The sequence below is a fragment of the Spermophilus citellus genome (assembly GCF_964194105.1).
Source record: "Spermophilus citellus genome assembly, chromosome: 13".
In the NCBI taxonomy this organism is placed as follows: Eukaryota; Metazoa; Chordata; class Mammalia; order Rodentia; family Sciuridae; genus Spermophilus; species Spermophilus citellus.
This window is the reverse complement of record NC_138193.1, coordinates 70,020,018-70,036,707: the sequence shown is the minus strand read 5'-3', so window position 1 is coordinate 70,036,707 and position 16,690 is coordinate 70,020,018. Positions and strand designations below refer to the sequence as shown.

General features: G+C 39.1%; 1 protein-coding gene across 1 annotated transcript in view; it reads right to left on the bottom strand.

The window, feature by feature from the left end:
• EFEMP1 (EGF containing fibulin extracellular matrix protein 1) overlaps positions 1–15,168 on the bottom strand; it is a 56,386-nt gene extending 41,218 nt beyond the window's left edge. Inside the window, exons 1-4 of the mRNA XM_081264732.1 lie at positions 15,018–15,168; positions 13,769–13,856; positions 9,480–9,528; positions 8,927–9,313 (exon numbers count right to left, since the gene is read on the bottom strand). Of these exons, the coding sequence (XP_081120858.1) occupies positions 8,927–9,313; positions 9,480–9,528; positions 13,769–13,849 (517 nt within the window). The 5' untranslated portion in view covers positions 13,850–13,856; positions 15,018–15,168. The remainder of the gene's footprint in view (positions 1–8,926; positions 9,314–9,479; positions 9,529–13,768; positions 13,857–15,017) is intronic.
• Positions 15,169–16,690: the final 1,522 nt, after the last annotated feature.

Genomic DNA, 16,690 nt, shown 5'->3' with positions numbered 1-16,690 from the left:
TGTACTAGAACATATTGGGATATTTAAGCTTTTAGTGAATTTAAAAATGTAACAGTTTGATGGCAGACTTGTGTGAGTGCGTGTACAAGTTGGCTTTGCTGCGAAATATTCCACAAGTGAAATCCAATCATTACTGATAAAAATTCTTCCCTAATCCAGGTTCTGATAGACCTCGTCTCTGGGAAGGGCAATGAACAGGCCTCCAGGAGCTGTTTTCCATTTTGAATTGTGTTCTGTGGCTCCAGTCAAGGGATCAGGATTAGATTCCTTGCAAAAACAGCTGTTCAGAGTGAAAACTTATTTCGCCACAGTCCCCAGAGCCTTTTAACATTTAACTATATGCACAAAGGCAGGTCTAACTCCTGTCATGATTCTCACTTTAGCTGGGCCCAAGGAACGCCATACACACAGTTTGATGGCAGGCTCCAGTTCCATTCCCTACTTTACTTTTATTTCACCTTCACTTCAAGTATAAGCCAGTTATCAACTCTCACGGGGCCCTCAGTGAGCCCTGTACTTTCATCCCGAGCCCCCGAGAGCTGTGGTTTTCCTTCCCACTTCCCTAGCAATACGGTTCTTCCTATTTGGGGGCCAGATCAGAACTGCTCTTCTTAAAGTACCTACATTTAACTAACAGCCTTTCTTGGGTTCTAAAAACAGATTTTAAAAGGATAATTTCTGGCCTCTACTCCCAGGAAACCTCTTTATTTCACAGGCCTTCATCAAAAAGCCTTCAGGGTCTTCAGAATATCAGAGAGCTCACATCAATATCTTCCAGCCTTACACAAATAATGCCTAATCTCATGTACATGTAGAATCTAAAAAAAAAAAAAAAAGTCATATTCTTAGATTCAGAAAGAACCATGTGGTTACTAGAGGCTGGGGCTGGGGGTGGTGGAAGATGTTAGCCACAGGGTACAGTTTCAGTTAGATGGTTGAATAAGTTTTTGAGATCTATGGTACATGCCAGAAACTATAGTTGATCATAATTTAATGTTATTTCAAAATTACTAAGACAGTAGATTTTTACTGTTCACAGCACGAAAAAAGATAAGTATGGTAAAGGATGTTTTAATTAGCTCGATTTAATCATTCTATAACATATGCATCTATCAAAAATCACACTGTGCCCCATAACTGTATTCAGTTGTTTGCCAATTAAAAGTAAAACTTAAAAGATGAAAAAGAATTCCAACCTTATGATTATCTTCAAACATAATACATATTAACATTTTTCCAAACTGTATATTTTCATTATTCACCATGAGCTTTCTGAGGAAGGATATGTTGATACAAAGATGCAGAACATGATTTTGGAAGTTGTTTAAGCCAAGGCTAGATGAAGTCACTACTATTTTGTTGGGGGGATTTACTGAGGGAGGAACCAGTCATAGATGTGGACCCTGCAGCACTATTACTTTCTGATTTGGTCTGTGTTCCTAAATTACCTTGCTAGCATTCCTATCAGAAGCACAGTGCCCTGGGACTTCTTTGGGGAGTCTGTTCTGGGACAGAAGGAACATAGATACCCGGCCTCTCGATAGTTCTGCCTGGCTATGAGATGGGTATTTCCTCTGATGTAAGAATCTTAATTTCTACATCAGTCCTATCAACTTATTATTCTCTTCTCCATTCCAGGAAGGAAATAGACTTTAGTCCTTGATTATATTTCTAGGGACACGTTTTCTTTTTCTGTCCAACTACATATTTCAATAAAAATTTGTGGGACCAACTGTGTCACAAACTAGCTTTACTTCTACTTTTGGTAATTAATTGTGATGTCTGTGTGTTACTTTAGTGCCCTGTTGTTTGTTTTACTGGTTATTTGGTAACTCGTGTGTTGATTATGCCAAGTCCCCTAAGGACCATGACAATTTTTTTTTTCCTTTTACTTGAGACTGTCTATCAAACCACAATAGAAAGTGATTCTCAGACTTGATTGACTTTGTTGAACACTAACCAAATGCTTTTGTGTTCTTTTTCATCCATTTATCTATGGTCATATGAAATGGACAACTGTAAACTATCCATGCTGCTGCCAATATCTTGGCACTCAGCCTTCCTTTCATGTCATTTTTTAATCAAATGTTTGCAAATCATTTAGGTGTAAACCACAAACCTGCAATTGTGTCTAAATTCTTACAGTGACTGCTTTCTTCTTGCCAGCATTTGAAGGAAGTTTTCTTGATCAGTTTTACTTTTGAGTGTGCAATTTGTGGTTACCTCCTGGAAAAAGCAGCATACTAATGAATTTCAGATGTGGCGTGAATTACTTATTTGTACATTCGTGCAAAATCAAACACATTTGGGACAAATTTTGTTTACTCTCTTGTTTCAAAGAATAAAATTGTGCCAGTAATTCAACAAGTGCAAAGGCAATCCTTACAAAAGGGCAACTTGTTGATTTCAGAGAATATAGCTTGAGACTTTCTGCTGGAGAAAGAAATAATGAGCCAGTACCAGTGCACATTCCTGAAGTTACCCAGGCTTGCAATTCTACTCTAATCTGTTTCTTTGTGATTCTATGTGGAGAGAGAAATTCATTCCACAGATTAAGTGTTAACCAGTCTTAACAAGAATCTTCTTATCTTTGATGGGAAGTAAATCTTTGATAAAGTTTAAATTGTACAGAAGACACTAATGTGAATACCCTTCAAATATCTGATGACTAACAGAGTCTAAATGTAATAAGATGGTTAACTAAGCACCTTCTTCTAAAAAGATCCCATATCACTTTGGTGACTGAAAGATGCATTAAAACTAAATTCAGAGTCAACATCTCTCCTTTTTGTAGCTTTATATGAACTAAACCTCCAAACAGCATTGCTTCATATCACAAGTTTGTACCATGAGCTTAAGGGGGGGTCCTGATGGGAGATAGAGCTAACATTTAGCACCGATCATTACCATAGCCAGAGTACAACTTTTCACCTACTGGCAATTCAAGGATAGTTATATTATTTCATCTTTGTAGGTTATGTATAGAGAGCTGCAAGTCTCTCCTGTTTTTTTCAGATGTGCCTTTTCCTTGAGATTGTACATATTGAGTCCTTGCTTCAGGGATACAGTCTTAACCAGGACTCATGACCACCCATTTTCAGGAGTCAATGTACTGGTGACAACAGTAAGAAAAGTGAGATAAAGAAAATAATATATTATTCTATCCCACAGAACAACAATTTGTTTTTTTTTATGCTTTTTCTTCACCACCCCATGTCAAGTATTCTAACCCTGTCTTCTGATTTATACAATTGGATGTAGCTTCCTGAAGTTAAGATTAAGTTAGGGTATTGATTCTGACTTGAGCAGGCATCAGAATCATTGTTAAAATGTAGATCACTGGATCCCATCCCAGAGTTTCTGATTCAGTAGGTCTGGTATGGGATCCAGGAATCTGTATTTCTAATAAGTTGCCAGATGAGTTCATGCTTCTGGTGTAGCAACCATACTTTGGAAACTGCTGAGTTGGGTGTTTAATGGTACAATCTTTTATTACAGAAAAGAGATTATACTGATTTCTTCTTCTACCTCAAATGGTTGGCATTCAATTTTTTTTTTTTTTTTGTACTGGGAATTGAACCCAGGGTACTTAACTACTGAGCTACATCCCCAGCCCTTTTTATTTTGAGGCAGGGTGTTGCTAAGATGCTAAGTTATTGAACTTGCGATCTTCCTGCCTCGGCCTCTGGAGTTGCTGGGATTACAGGTGTCACTCTGCCCAACTTGTCATTCAGTGTTTATGAAGGAATTTTAAGGACACTTTCTGATTGTGTGTGAATCAGATATGTATATTCTCACATGCACATTAAAAATATCTCAAATTGATTAGAAGTCAATGTCTACAATATTTTGAAAAGTAAATCATAAAACAATGCTAGATTTTTCAGGAGTAAATCAATCACTTCTATTACATTCCCTCAGCTTACTTAAAAAGTAATGAAGTTTTCCCTCAAAACTCAACTCCTATCCATTTACATAGCTTTAGAGAATTTTCAGGTACTCAAAGGTAGTTAACAACTAAAAACAATGAAGAACTATAAGCTGGTTAAATGCCCATTTTACTTTCTGCTTGAAGTATTTTTTGGTTAATATCATAATTTACTCTATAAAATTATAGCCTTCTTTCTGCAAAATGTCTATTTTCTTAGATCAAAGCTATTCATTGGGCTGTGTAATTATATGCAACAAAATTTAGGCTTTTCCTTACAAAACAAACGAGAGACCCTAATAACATTAGTAAGATCAACAGAAGGGCAGTGTTTAAAAGCTGTTTGGTAATGACAATGCCAGGTATGATGAGCCACTTGATTACACTATAATTTATAAATCTTCTTTTGGATATGAGACTACTTAAATTCAAAATGAAAGAAGTCAAAGAAAGGTGTCCCTCCTCTCTGGGAGGCTATACATGTTAGTTCAAGTTTCTCTTTTTTAAAGTAGATTTATAGATAATAACTTGAATTTATTTCCTTTTCAAAACAGTATTTTAGCTATCCTTCTATTTATAAAGAAATGTGCAGAACATAATGGATGGTAACCAAGAATGAAGGTTTTTTGCTTTTTTTCTTTTTAAGCTGAGCATAATTTGATGTTTCTTTAGACTTCTATAAAGAGCCAAAAAAAAAAAAAAAAGCCCACACATGCTTTAAAAAATGTTTTACTTGCTCCTGCGACACAGGTAATAATGATAAAAATAAAATAAAATCGTTGAAAATACAGCTGAGAGTTAAAAAAAATTAAATCTTTAGTAAACTGAAAAATTTATAATCGAAGCTTGGTCCTTAATTTGGCCATGTGGAATTGTGAAAAGATGAGCTGGTTATGGTATGACATATCTAAGTCTGTAGGTGCTGATGTCTAGGTATTCCATCTGTGCAAAGTCTAAAACAATGTGGAGACCTGCTTGTTGGCAAACTGGCAAGTGGGATCCCAATAACTGCACAGGAAGGCTCTAAGTAATGCAAAATCCATGAAGTTTGGTTTTGGCTTTGAAAAGTTTAAAACAAATTAAAAAAAAATAGTCTCACTGGAGATACAATGCCTTAAGTGAACTAATGACTCTAATGTTAGGACTTTCTCTCTTGGCTATGAGCTGCATGGGGTTTGGTTCTAGGGGTGTGCATGCTGGGGTGATGAACCATCCTATTTGCCTTCGTTTGAGGTGTTTCCAGAACCTTGGAACTTGCAGTTTTCAAACCAGGTCAGTGTTGGCAGATGGAGACAGTTGGAACCCCTCGGGTATGTTTTCACATCTCTCAGTGACACCTTATATAATATAAGCCAGGAAGTGTGCTCTGGATTTGGCTCTATAATCAGCTTCATTAGGCATCTGTACTGAGTTCATTTCTTGATGGCACAGTTTCTTTAGCATGTTAGTAATCATATCTGTAAATCTTGACTGAGCTGGTGATGGCTTAATTACTAGCTATGCAAAATGCCCTACTTTTAATTTTTTGAAAGTTAATTAAGCAAATTAGGCACTTGATGCTTTTTCTTTTTTTGCCAGTTCCCAAATGATTTTTTCCCCTACAAAAATGGGCTCTTAGAAACTTATATGTGATTTAAAAAAATCTTTTCTTGACTTGAGCTAGTGATTTGTCACTCCTTCTTTTGAGAAGGATTACATAGAGACTTTGTAAAAACAATTTAGAAAATCAGGCATAAGCTATCAATGGGTTATAATAAATCCCCTATTCATACCTCTTCCTTTTGGTATAGATAAATATCTGCTGTCTTTGAGGTAGGTGATATCTCATGGAAACAACTAATTATTAAAACTTTGTCCATGCATGACTCCAAGTATGTAACACCAAAGTGATTGTCATGTAATTCTATAGCTGCCAATGATAACACTAGTTTTGTGAAACTCTCCCTACCTTCATTTGGCTAAAATTGGAAAAAAAAAAAAAAACAGTTGAGTCTGACTCTTTGGATATTATGTTATATTTCAAGCCTTTCCTTTTTTTGTAAAAAACAGAAATCTGAAAAAATACATGAAAAGGAATAAAAACATGTTTTCACTAAACTGTTGACACAGACAGCTGGTTAAAAGACATATTTATAAAACAGTGTACATTAAAAAATCTAATATTATTTAAATTAGTAGGAACTCTCTGTGATTGGTATACAGCATTCAAAGGCAAAGTTGATTTTAAGATTGAGACACAGTACAGATCTCAACCCTTACATTAAAAAAAAAAGTTCTTAGTTTTAGGTTATGTAATGATAAACTGTACCTGTTGAAAAATATATGTGGAAAAAAGAAATTTTTTTTTGTACAAATGTGACTCATAAGTAGGCATTCACTATTCTTATCCAGCCGACCATGGTAAATGTGTTTGGCTTACTGGGCAGAAGTATGCAACATTTAAAAGGGAGTGGAGATCTTTATTAAAACAGAAGGCTCCTCAAACTGCATGATGATGTCAGGAATATAGGTCCTTGGAGCACATTATTGTTTTAAGCAGAGGTCCCCACACTTTCACATTGGTTATAAAACGTTATTTTGTGCTGCTGGCCTGGAATGAGAATGTCATACATCTGCAGGCAATTAGAAGAACCTGGACTGCATGTTTGATCAGCTCAATAATAAATGGGCACAAGTGTGACTCGACTTATGTTAGTCAGATTCCCTAGACAGATTATCCTGTTGTTATCATATGAAATAACCCCCCTTTATCAACAATTAAGTAAATCCACATTTATGGGCACTTTGTAAAATTGTAAGGTGGGAAGAAATCCAACTTGAGCCTTAAGTCATCCAAAAAACTTTTAACCCTACTTTCAATGGTACAGATCCCAATCTGAGATTTTAGAAATCGGCTCAATTATATAGAACTGTTTTGGTTGGAAATACCCTGTTTGCACACAATCAACACATCTGTATTTAAATTTTCTACAAGAAGGTAATTAATAGTTTCAGTTTATAACTAAAAGAAAAATCCCAAAGAAGCAGAATTAGAAATGTCTTAATATGTTAAAAGTAATTTTGGAAGGTAGTCTAAATATAATCAAGAAAAATTAAATGGAATTTCATTTTCATTATTCAAAGTATAATTTCTACTGTGACCAATGGGTATTGTAAGTCTTGAATATTTCATTCTAGAATTCTTTCATGCAGTTTTAGGCAGTGTTCTTAAATTCAACCATAGTGTCAATGATGGACTATAAACCACTTTGGGCAATAACCCATTCATTTTCTGTTTTTTTTTTTTAATCTCCCAAGTACTTTTAAATTTCTAATATCTGAAAGACTAAAAATAACTAAAAACAGAAAAGTCAGTATTAAAATCCAACAAAAAATTTTAAATTCCAGGAAACATACCACCAAATCTTCCAATTTAATTATATTTTTTAAATAACAATTAAAAGTTTGTATATATTAAATAAACTCAAGGTAATTTTAATCCATATTTACCCAAATACATATATAAAAATAACCTCATCAGTTTATCTCCTTGACATAATCCTTAAATTAAATATCAAAATATCAAGCAGATGCTGAAACATTCATCATCAATATTGGAATTCTGACTCATGACAGTAACACGAAACAGATGCTCAAATGATGCTCCCTCTGAAAAGTGACACCATCCCTGCATGGGTTAGCTCTCGATGTGGGGTAACTTAAAATTTGCACACAAAATATGAAATAATAAAAGTCAGAGCATGATAGATTTCCTTACCTATAAGCCATTTAAAATCTATTGTCTCTTATACAGAAGATAAAATGAAGCACTAGTAAATAGGACAGCATCTCAGGGCACAAGGAGATTCACCTTCCATTGATTGCAATAGCTCCATGACCCCAACTTCGTGGAGGAAGGAAGGTGTTCTCTTCCTCACTCAGAAGTCGGAGATGAGAACTCCTGGGTCCTTTCCACTGGCCAGTGTGCATGTGCCATGCACTTATGTGGTGGTGACAACGAGCCCCATAACATGGGTTCTACATAGTTAGCTCCTAGCAGTGTGAAAGGAGTCCCACAGCCCCATCTCATTAACACAATCTCCATTATCAGGCAGCTCTGAAAAGGTTTGCTAAGAAGGAAAAGGGAAACAAAATCCCTAGCACAGTCCAGTTAGCTAATACCCTACATGTCTTCAAAGCCTGAGATTCTTATCGCTGTGCTAGCATGAGTCTACAGCTGTTTCTAGAATACACAGTGATGTGTACTCTCTGAAAATAAACAGAAAAGCCCAGGCAGACGGTGCCATGGTGCAAGTGATTGAAGCAAAATGTGCTCAAATGAGAGCTTTAAAAGAAGTAAATGTGAGCAGTGGAGACTCCCTCCAAGGTAGTGAGGCAGGAGCCCTGTTTCTTTATTCCTGAATGAGGAAAATACGTCAGTATTTTGATAAGTTCAATGACAATAAAGCTTGAGAAACCAATGGGAGACATTTATGGAGCACTATTTCAAATTCCAGACAAATCACCTGACTGCTGCTTCTGACAACTGTGACTCTGGTGCCCTCCTGCTGGGGGTTTGAAAGCCAGATCTGCACTTCCACCTGTGTGACCTCCAGTTCTCAAACTTGGCTGCATACTGATCCACATGGGGTGCTTTTAAAAAATACTGATGCCTGGAATCTACCTCTGGGAACAGTTATTTAATTGTGCTAGGGTGTGGTTTGGCCATTGAGAAAGTTTTAAATGTTCCTAAGTGACTATAAATAGGGACAGCTATGGGAGGGGAGGGAACCACTGATGAACTTTCTGAGCCACAGTTTCCTCACTTGGAAAACAATAGCAACACTGATGACAATTACCTTTTAGGATTACTGCAATGATTAAATATGCCAGGGTGGACAAAGCACTCAGCACAGTGTCTCACTGGAAGCCCTTGGTAAACATGAGCTACTGCTATTGTTCTTACCAGGGTCAGGCTTGGGTGAGAACCTTCTTGATAGCATAGTAAGTCATGCTCACCTTGGCACACGTTGTGATCGCTTTGCTCGTAGCCTGCTGCACACTGGATCCGATGGGAAGGGTTGGAGGGAATGCGCTGAGGGTCAGCTGGGTTCCGCCGGATGACAAAGTTATTTAGGCCAGTATGTACTTCAGGGCCTGCGACTGCAGCAGCACTGGCCACAAAACCACCCCCAGGCACCACTCCACTGGTTGCCATACTACTGGCAGCTACACCCCCGGTGGCTGCGCCTGAGGCTGCTTCAGCTGCTGGTGTTTCTAGCTGAGGTTGTTCATTATTGACAATAATCTGGGCTGTTTTAGGAAGGCATAGGTATCCTCCATAGTGGTTGACACATTTCATTCCACCTTTGCAAGCGTCAGGGACAATGTCACATTCATCAATATCTGTGGTCAGGAATAAAATAAGTCAGCAATCTTTTTAGCGGGAAAATGGAACATGTAACTGTATGCACATGCCTTTTTGATACAATACAAACAGGACAGCAAGAGCAACACAAGAGGTGGAGACAGAAAGTTGTGCTCAGATGGGAAGTCCTTGAGGCCAGCTCACCTTTGCACTGCTGTCTTACAGGGTCCCACTCATATCCATCAGTGCATTGCTGCAAAGAAAACATCAAAGATGGAGCCAGAAGACAATTGGTTGTTTCCCTAAGAAGACACTCAAAATCATGCTCATGGGCAACAATCCTTGGGCTGGGGTCCTAGATATACAAATGGGTAACTTAACATTCTCGAGCTTTCCTCGTTTTAAAGACAAATCTATGCATTGGTTTGCTTCAGGGTTCCCTTCTCAATCAGCCGCCTTCTGAACTCTTGGGTTTGGTACAGTTGCCCATCACCATCTTTCTTGAATCCTTTTCTTTGTCTTGAGATTAATCTTCTTCAGTCTCTCTGACTACACTATTAGTCATCCCCTTTCCCACATTGTAAATTTTACCAAAAAAGACAAAACATTCACCAGGTTCTTCCTTCCCCCAGCCCTGACATCTTCCTTCTCTCTAAATAATCCTGAGCAATCAAGCTCCTGGCTTTGCTCACCATGATTAGCTGCTTCTCACACCCGGCCTTCCCCTTCACTTTACTTCTTATGGGTTCTCTCTTGTTCACTCCCTGAACAAGCCATCTATCAAGCATGTAGGGATGGTCCTAGGCCCTGTGGATGCAAAGATCATGAAGACCTTGTCCCAATCCTCAAGCAGCTCATGGGCCAGAAGAGGAGACAGGTAGTTGGACAAGTTGGAGCAAGATGTCAGTGGTGTGACACAAGGGTGTATGTGGAAGGGCGGAGGCACTCTGCCCTGGGCTGAGGGGTGGGTATGAACAAGGCAGAAGGAAAGGCTTCAAAGGGGAGGTGACAAGTGAATTGGGCTTTATGGAATGAGCAGGATTTTCCCAGGGAGATGTGGCTATTTTAAGAAGGAAGACCATTGTGAGCCAAGGCACAGAACTGTCAGAGGGAAAGGATTTCAAGTAGTTCTGGGTGGGGGAGTGAGGTTAGAAAGGTGGGCAGGGCCAAATGTAGGAAGCCTTTCCTTGGGATGGAGGGAACTAGATTCTACCCAGAAGGTCCCTGAATGTCAAGCTTTATTATGCCTTAGGATGAATTATCTAGGGTGCTTTTTAAAATGTGAATTCTGATGTGCTCCCAAACAAAGGATCAGATTCTATAGGTCAGGGCCAGAGGCCTGGAATCTGAATTTCTAATAAATATCCCAGGTGATTCCCAAATAGGTCATCTATGGGCTACATCTTAAGAAAAGTTACTGTAGGTGCTAAGAGTCCCCTGTAGAATTTTAAAGCTCCAGAGACAATTTGATCAGATGTTTGCTTGAGAAAGACAAGGTGAGGAAGATGCTTCAGGAAGGATTATGCAAAAATGGAGTAAACAAACAAACTAGATCCTTTTAACAGAACCAAGAATTCCTCATTCAACAAAGGATGTACGGCAAATAACTAGCTGAATGGAGGTAGAGATATCCTTTGAACTATTTAACTGACATCTGAAATTTACCAGGATGATAACTAAACTTATGTTATTTCCCAGACTAATTTTTTTTTCTATTTCCCCCAACACTTCCAAGGTACCACCACCACCTTTCTCAAGACCCATGAACATGAGCTTTGACTTCTCTAATTGTTTTCCTTCGGGCTCTGCCTACTTGAGTCTGATTCTATATCAACCACAGTAGCCACATTTCTACCTACTACCTTCCCTGGCCTCATGAGGCTACAAGGCTCTTGATCTGACATTCTGCAGTAGCCCCTATGATAATCATTTTTGCTCTATTGATTTCTAAGAGCTCACAGTGGGCTGCACACCTCTCATAGCTCATTATTACCATCTCCAGGTTCTCTCCACCCCCAGCTCCAGCCCATCTGCCCTCCTGGCTTTGTCTTGGTCATTTCATCCCCAGTAAATGGTGATGTCACACTCTCTGATTCAAGTACGTCTTTAGCCTTTCTAGATCAATCTGAGGTCATAACTTCTTCAAGAACCAGCCCAAAGTTCTATCTTCTTTACTATGTTGGCCAGCACTGACATTAATCACCTCTTTGCTTTTCTATTTCTTTAGCAATTTATATAATCTGAATAATATTATTTGTATTTACTTAGAAACTTTTTTAGTTTTCAACAATGCCTTCCTAGGGTAAATTCCCTGAGATAGAAGGCTGAATTTTCTTAGTAAACAAATAAACTTAAAGTTTTTAAAATTATTATTATTATTTTTTGGTACTGGGGATTGAACCCAGAGGTACTTTACCATTGAGCTACATCCCCAGCCCTTTTTATTTTTTAATTTTGGGACAGGATCTTGCTAAGTTACTGAGGGCCCTGCTAAATTGCTGAGGCTGGCTTGGAACTTGTAATGGTCCAACTCAGTCTTCCAAAATGCTGGAATTACAGGCGTATGCCATCTTGCTGGCCACTTAAATTCTTTGGATAGTGATGAGAGATGCTTATGCAGATATTTGTTGAGTCAGTAGCTGCCCAAAACCAGCCTTCAATATGGAAGGGGAATATGAGGCTGTCTTGTATAAGCCCATCCTTCCAAAAAGTATCTTTCAAACCAGGCAAAGATGGCAGTTCACTTGAATAATCTGTATGGTAAGTAGTGAAGACTTGCAGTTGGTTGTAGCTATTTAGTTCTAGAATATTTTGGACCTATTATTAAACAAGCCTAGACTGAATTTAGTTTTACCACTTGCTGGCTGTGTAGTCATGTGCAAGGTAGACACTCCTTCTGGTCTTCAGTTCCATCATCAACAGGAGGAGCATGATGCCACTTACCTCTTAATTTGCTGTGATGATGAAAGGAGATAGTCTCCATAGTGGAGTACTTGAGAATAGGTACCTCTTGTCCTTTATGTCCTTTAACTATGGATTATTAGGCATACACAATTCAAAAGAGAAGAGACCTAATCTTAGCATAAAAAGGGCATCATATCTGGAAAATCTATTAGAATAATAGTGAACCCTGGTTAGTAGTCTTAAAACTACAGTGCTTAATCTACAGGAAACTTTCTCTACTAAAAATAAGTCAGATTTAGGTTATTAGCAAATAGAAGGGCATAAAGTAAGCAATTGTAAAGTCAATAAAGTCTTTTATTATGTGATTACAAAAGGGAAAAGCAAATAAAATTTTAGTTCCCTGAGAAGGTAGTAAGTTTAACCAGAATAATAAAACATTTTCATTTGAAGATAAACAGCACATGCATTAATTTCTCTTGCTTTATTTATCTTCAGCAGAGGAAGCAACTGCATTTAACATCAAGTTAACAAAATATTTATATTATACTTTTTTATTTATAATTGATCTGAACAACAAAAAGAAACATTTGCCAGATGAATACTAACATTCTGGGGTTTAAAAAATAGTGAGATAATGTTTATTATCAATAATTGACATAAAATCACTTTTAAACTTAAAAAAATTTTCTTTTGCATTCTTTTGAGTATGATTACTTAATTTTTAAAATTGGGAGCAAATAGAAAAATGTGTTTTTCATATTCTGAACCAGGACAAATGTCATTCACTTCACAATAGACAAAAAACTAGAAAACACAAAACAGAGATGCAAACTCACCACAAGTGAGGTAAGTCCTGTCTTGTTCTGTTCTCACCACATCTATTTTTGGTAGTGGGAGTGGTCAGATGATATTTTTAACATTTCATTATATATTGGTTATATTCATGCATTAACTAGTTAATCAAACACTATTTGGAAATATCAGAGATACTAATCAAAAATGCAAAGCAGAGTTGCACAAACTGCATTTTAAATCTGCTTTAGCCAATACTGAATCCTGTAGGGTACTTATGTGAGTTATACTATAAGTGAATATATAGCCTTTATAAATTTAATAAAGGCTGCTTCCATGACAAAAGTCATATGCACAAATGGGATGTTGTGCTTATATCATGGTTGACATTCTTATTTGACTTGCTGTTATTCTGCACTTATTGATTTCATTTGCATGTATGTAGGAATCCAAGTTTCCTGATTTCTTACATCCATTAATTTATTAAATGTGTTGGAAACATGTGGCTTACTTTGATTTTAATTTTACATGGGTTTCCTTTCTTTTGTTCTCATACAAATCATTACATTTTTTTTTTTTTTTTTTGGTCTTCATCTCAATTGGTGATCTAAATGAACTTTAAAAAGGATTCTGGGCAATTTACAACAAATCTTAAATGTGAACCACACTAAAGTGGTGTTTAATTTATTACCCGTCACAGAATACAGCTAGCATTCACTGGCAGGGGTGGGTAAAATCTTTCTTGTGTCATAGAATCCCACTGAACATTCTTATCTCAAATTCCATCTCCCCCTTACCGTGTATGTGATGGTTTCTTCGGTGTCCTGTGATTCGACCAGCGCCAGAGTCAGCATAGTTAGAAAAAGGGCTTTCAACATTGTGAATCTCAAAGAAAACACAGGACAAAATCGATGTTTAGTATCTGCTGCGGGGGTTGAGACTCGCGCGGGGGAGTGTGTGGGGGACTTCAGCAGTGAAGTAACAGGCAAGACAGGGAGGGTGGGGAGGCCAAGGCTCTACAACACCCAACTTCTCATCTGCTTTCTCATTTCTCCTCCTCCCCCCCCCCCCAACCTTCCCGGTAGCCACCAAACAAGGCAGCAAAGACTGAAAAACGGCTGCAGAATTGCATTTCTCTTTATTCCATTCATCCATATTCAGAGGACATTCGGCGTGTATTTTATACTGCACTTACACAGCAGGCTCCAGAAAAAAAGGGAATTGAGGAAAATCAAGAGTAATTAATTTTAAAGGCGACGGTGAATCCCTTCTCTCCCGGGGTGGGGGTGGGAAGTAGGGCAGTAAATCTCTATTCCCTTGAATTTTAAGGATTTCCCTATATGCTCACCTCCAGCTAGTGAAGTTCCTTTCATAGCTCAGCAAAAATATCTGCGAATCAATATGAATTACATGGCCTCAAACTTTTTTTTTTCCCCTTAACAAAATATCAAAACAAAATTCGGAACAGAACCTCAGGTTCTGTAGAGGAGCAGCCCAAAGCGTCTGATTCCCTTGTATCTTATCAATCCCTAGGTCCCTGACCTGCTACCTTCAGGATCCGGCTGCCTAGGGGCGGAACCGTGGACCGCTCTGCAGCCCCGGGGGTACCAACTTCGGGGTGGCGGGCCCTGGCGCCTCCAGCGACGTTAGGTCCCCTTTCTCAACTATAAGCTAAGAGGCGGTTGTCCGTCAGAGCTGCTTAGCGCTCCAGCTTCTATTTTAGCTCGTGTGGAATCCAAGTGTAGCTTAAACTTCTCACATGGGTCTCCTGAAATCTTCAAAACTACGTTTACAGGCAATACCCTGCCGGTCGTAGGCGCGCACACACATGCCCATCCCAACAGATGTCAGCAGCACTCGCACGCGCTGACAGATCGCATTCCTAGACCGCACACCTCCACCTCCCTTTCTGCCTGAGAGACCTGGCAAAGTCCGGGGCAGTTCTCGGGCGCTCTGCACCTCGCAGGTCACCCCACCTTACTCCCGGGCGCGCAGCCTCGGGGGTGCTGGGCGTGCTTGGTGCGATCCCCCATAGGGGGCTCCTACCTGCGCTGCGGTGCTGCGCTCCTGGCCGGGGCAGCGAGGGGAGTGCGCAGGGGAGGGCAGCCCGGTGGGTCTGAACTGGCGAAGTCTGGCAGCGGATGCGGCGGCAGGAGGAGGAGGAGAAAGGGAGGGAAACGGGGAGGGCGAAGGGGGGCGGAGGAGAGAGCGGAGGGAGGCGCAAGCGCCCAGCCAAGCGCTGCAAGCCCGCGGGGCAGCGCGCCGCGCAGCTGGTTCTGCGCCCCCCAGGGCGGGTCTACGCCGCCCAGAGCTTGCACTCCCCTCCAGTTCCTGAGTTTCTTGACTCATCGGGACCCCAGGCCTCAGAGGGTACATTTGAGAAGTGATGCCCTGCTTTTGAATCAGCCTTGGTGATGCTCAGGGACTACAGGGAGATTTCTTGGGTTCTAAGAGGGGCAAATGTCTCTCCTTGAAAGTTTCAAAAAAATTTTACCTAGTAGGTGAATCCTAGGAGAGTACATTAATCCTATCCACAGAAATGGTCCTCCTCTCCCACTTCTTCTTTATCTCCTTCCTTCCTTTTCTTTATTTCTTGGCTTTTTTTTTTTTTTTGAGGGAAAAGGTGATTCCTCAAATAAACAAAAATGAGAATTCCTGTATTCATTCAACAAATATTTGTGGCCTACTGTGTGCAAGGTGTTGGGAAGGGGGCCATGGAATTCACCCCAACCAAATTTTGAGGAGAGGTTTACTTTTGGTTTTTCAACCCTCGCTTTCCAGTGGTTCTCCTTTCTCCTCTGCAGTTTATCTTTTTTTTCTGCTGGTTCACTTGTTGGAGTCCCCAACGCTGCTTATTCAAAGTTGGATATTTTGCGTCTTCCCCCTTTCACCTAATGGTGGAATTTTAGGAATCTGGACAGATATTTTTTTTTTCTTTTCACTGAATCATATCACACAGATTGGAGTTATCTCTGAAAGCTGCAACTTTAAAATCAGATTAATAGTTTGCTTCCTTGGCAGCTGTGCCTATTAAGAACCAAACCATCAAATACAGAGATTACCTGCAAACAAGGAGGGATTAAGAACTAAACTCTGCCTAAGAATAGAAAGCAGAGGTGTGACCAAGAGTGGGAAGGTGGTAGAGACTGCAGGAGAGAGAAGTTTCTCATGGGTACCCAGACCTTGCCAGCTTGGTGAAAAGTTTTTCATTATTGGACAAGCTCAGAGGAGTTCCATGACCTTCCTTGAACCTTATCTGAACATACAGGGTGTTGATAATTGTATTGAAGATTTTTATTATCAAAATTCCAGTACATCTTTTCCCCAGACACTAATAACATTTAAACTTTCCTTTTCTAAAATGGATCTTTACTTTTTATACAGTAAAAGATCTATCCAGGTGTTTTCTTCTATTTCATTTCAACTCTTTTTACTTGTATTCAGCCCTTTCTCCAGAAAAATGAGGTGAAAACTCTTATCTGCAGCCTGGATCTCTTTCGGTATATCCAACTGTGGACTTGTCTTCATTTAGACATCTAATGGACATTTCATACTGATCACATATGCTGGTCTCATCTTCACCCACCTGTTTTACCAGCTTAATTAATAGAATTTTCATCTTTCCATTTGCTCAGATCCAAGATCATGGATTCATGCTTGATTTCTCTTTTTCTCATATTCAAGTCTTTCAGAAAACTGTTGGCTTCACTTTCAAATAA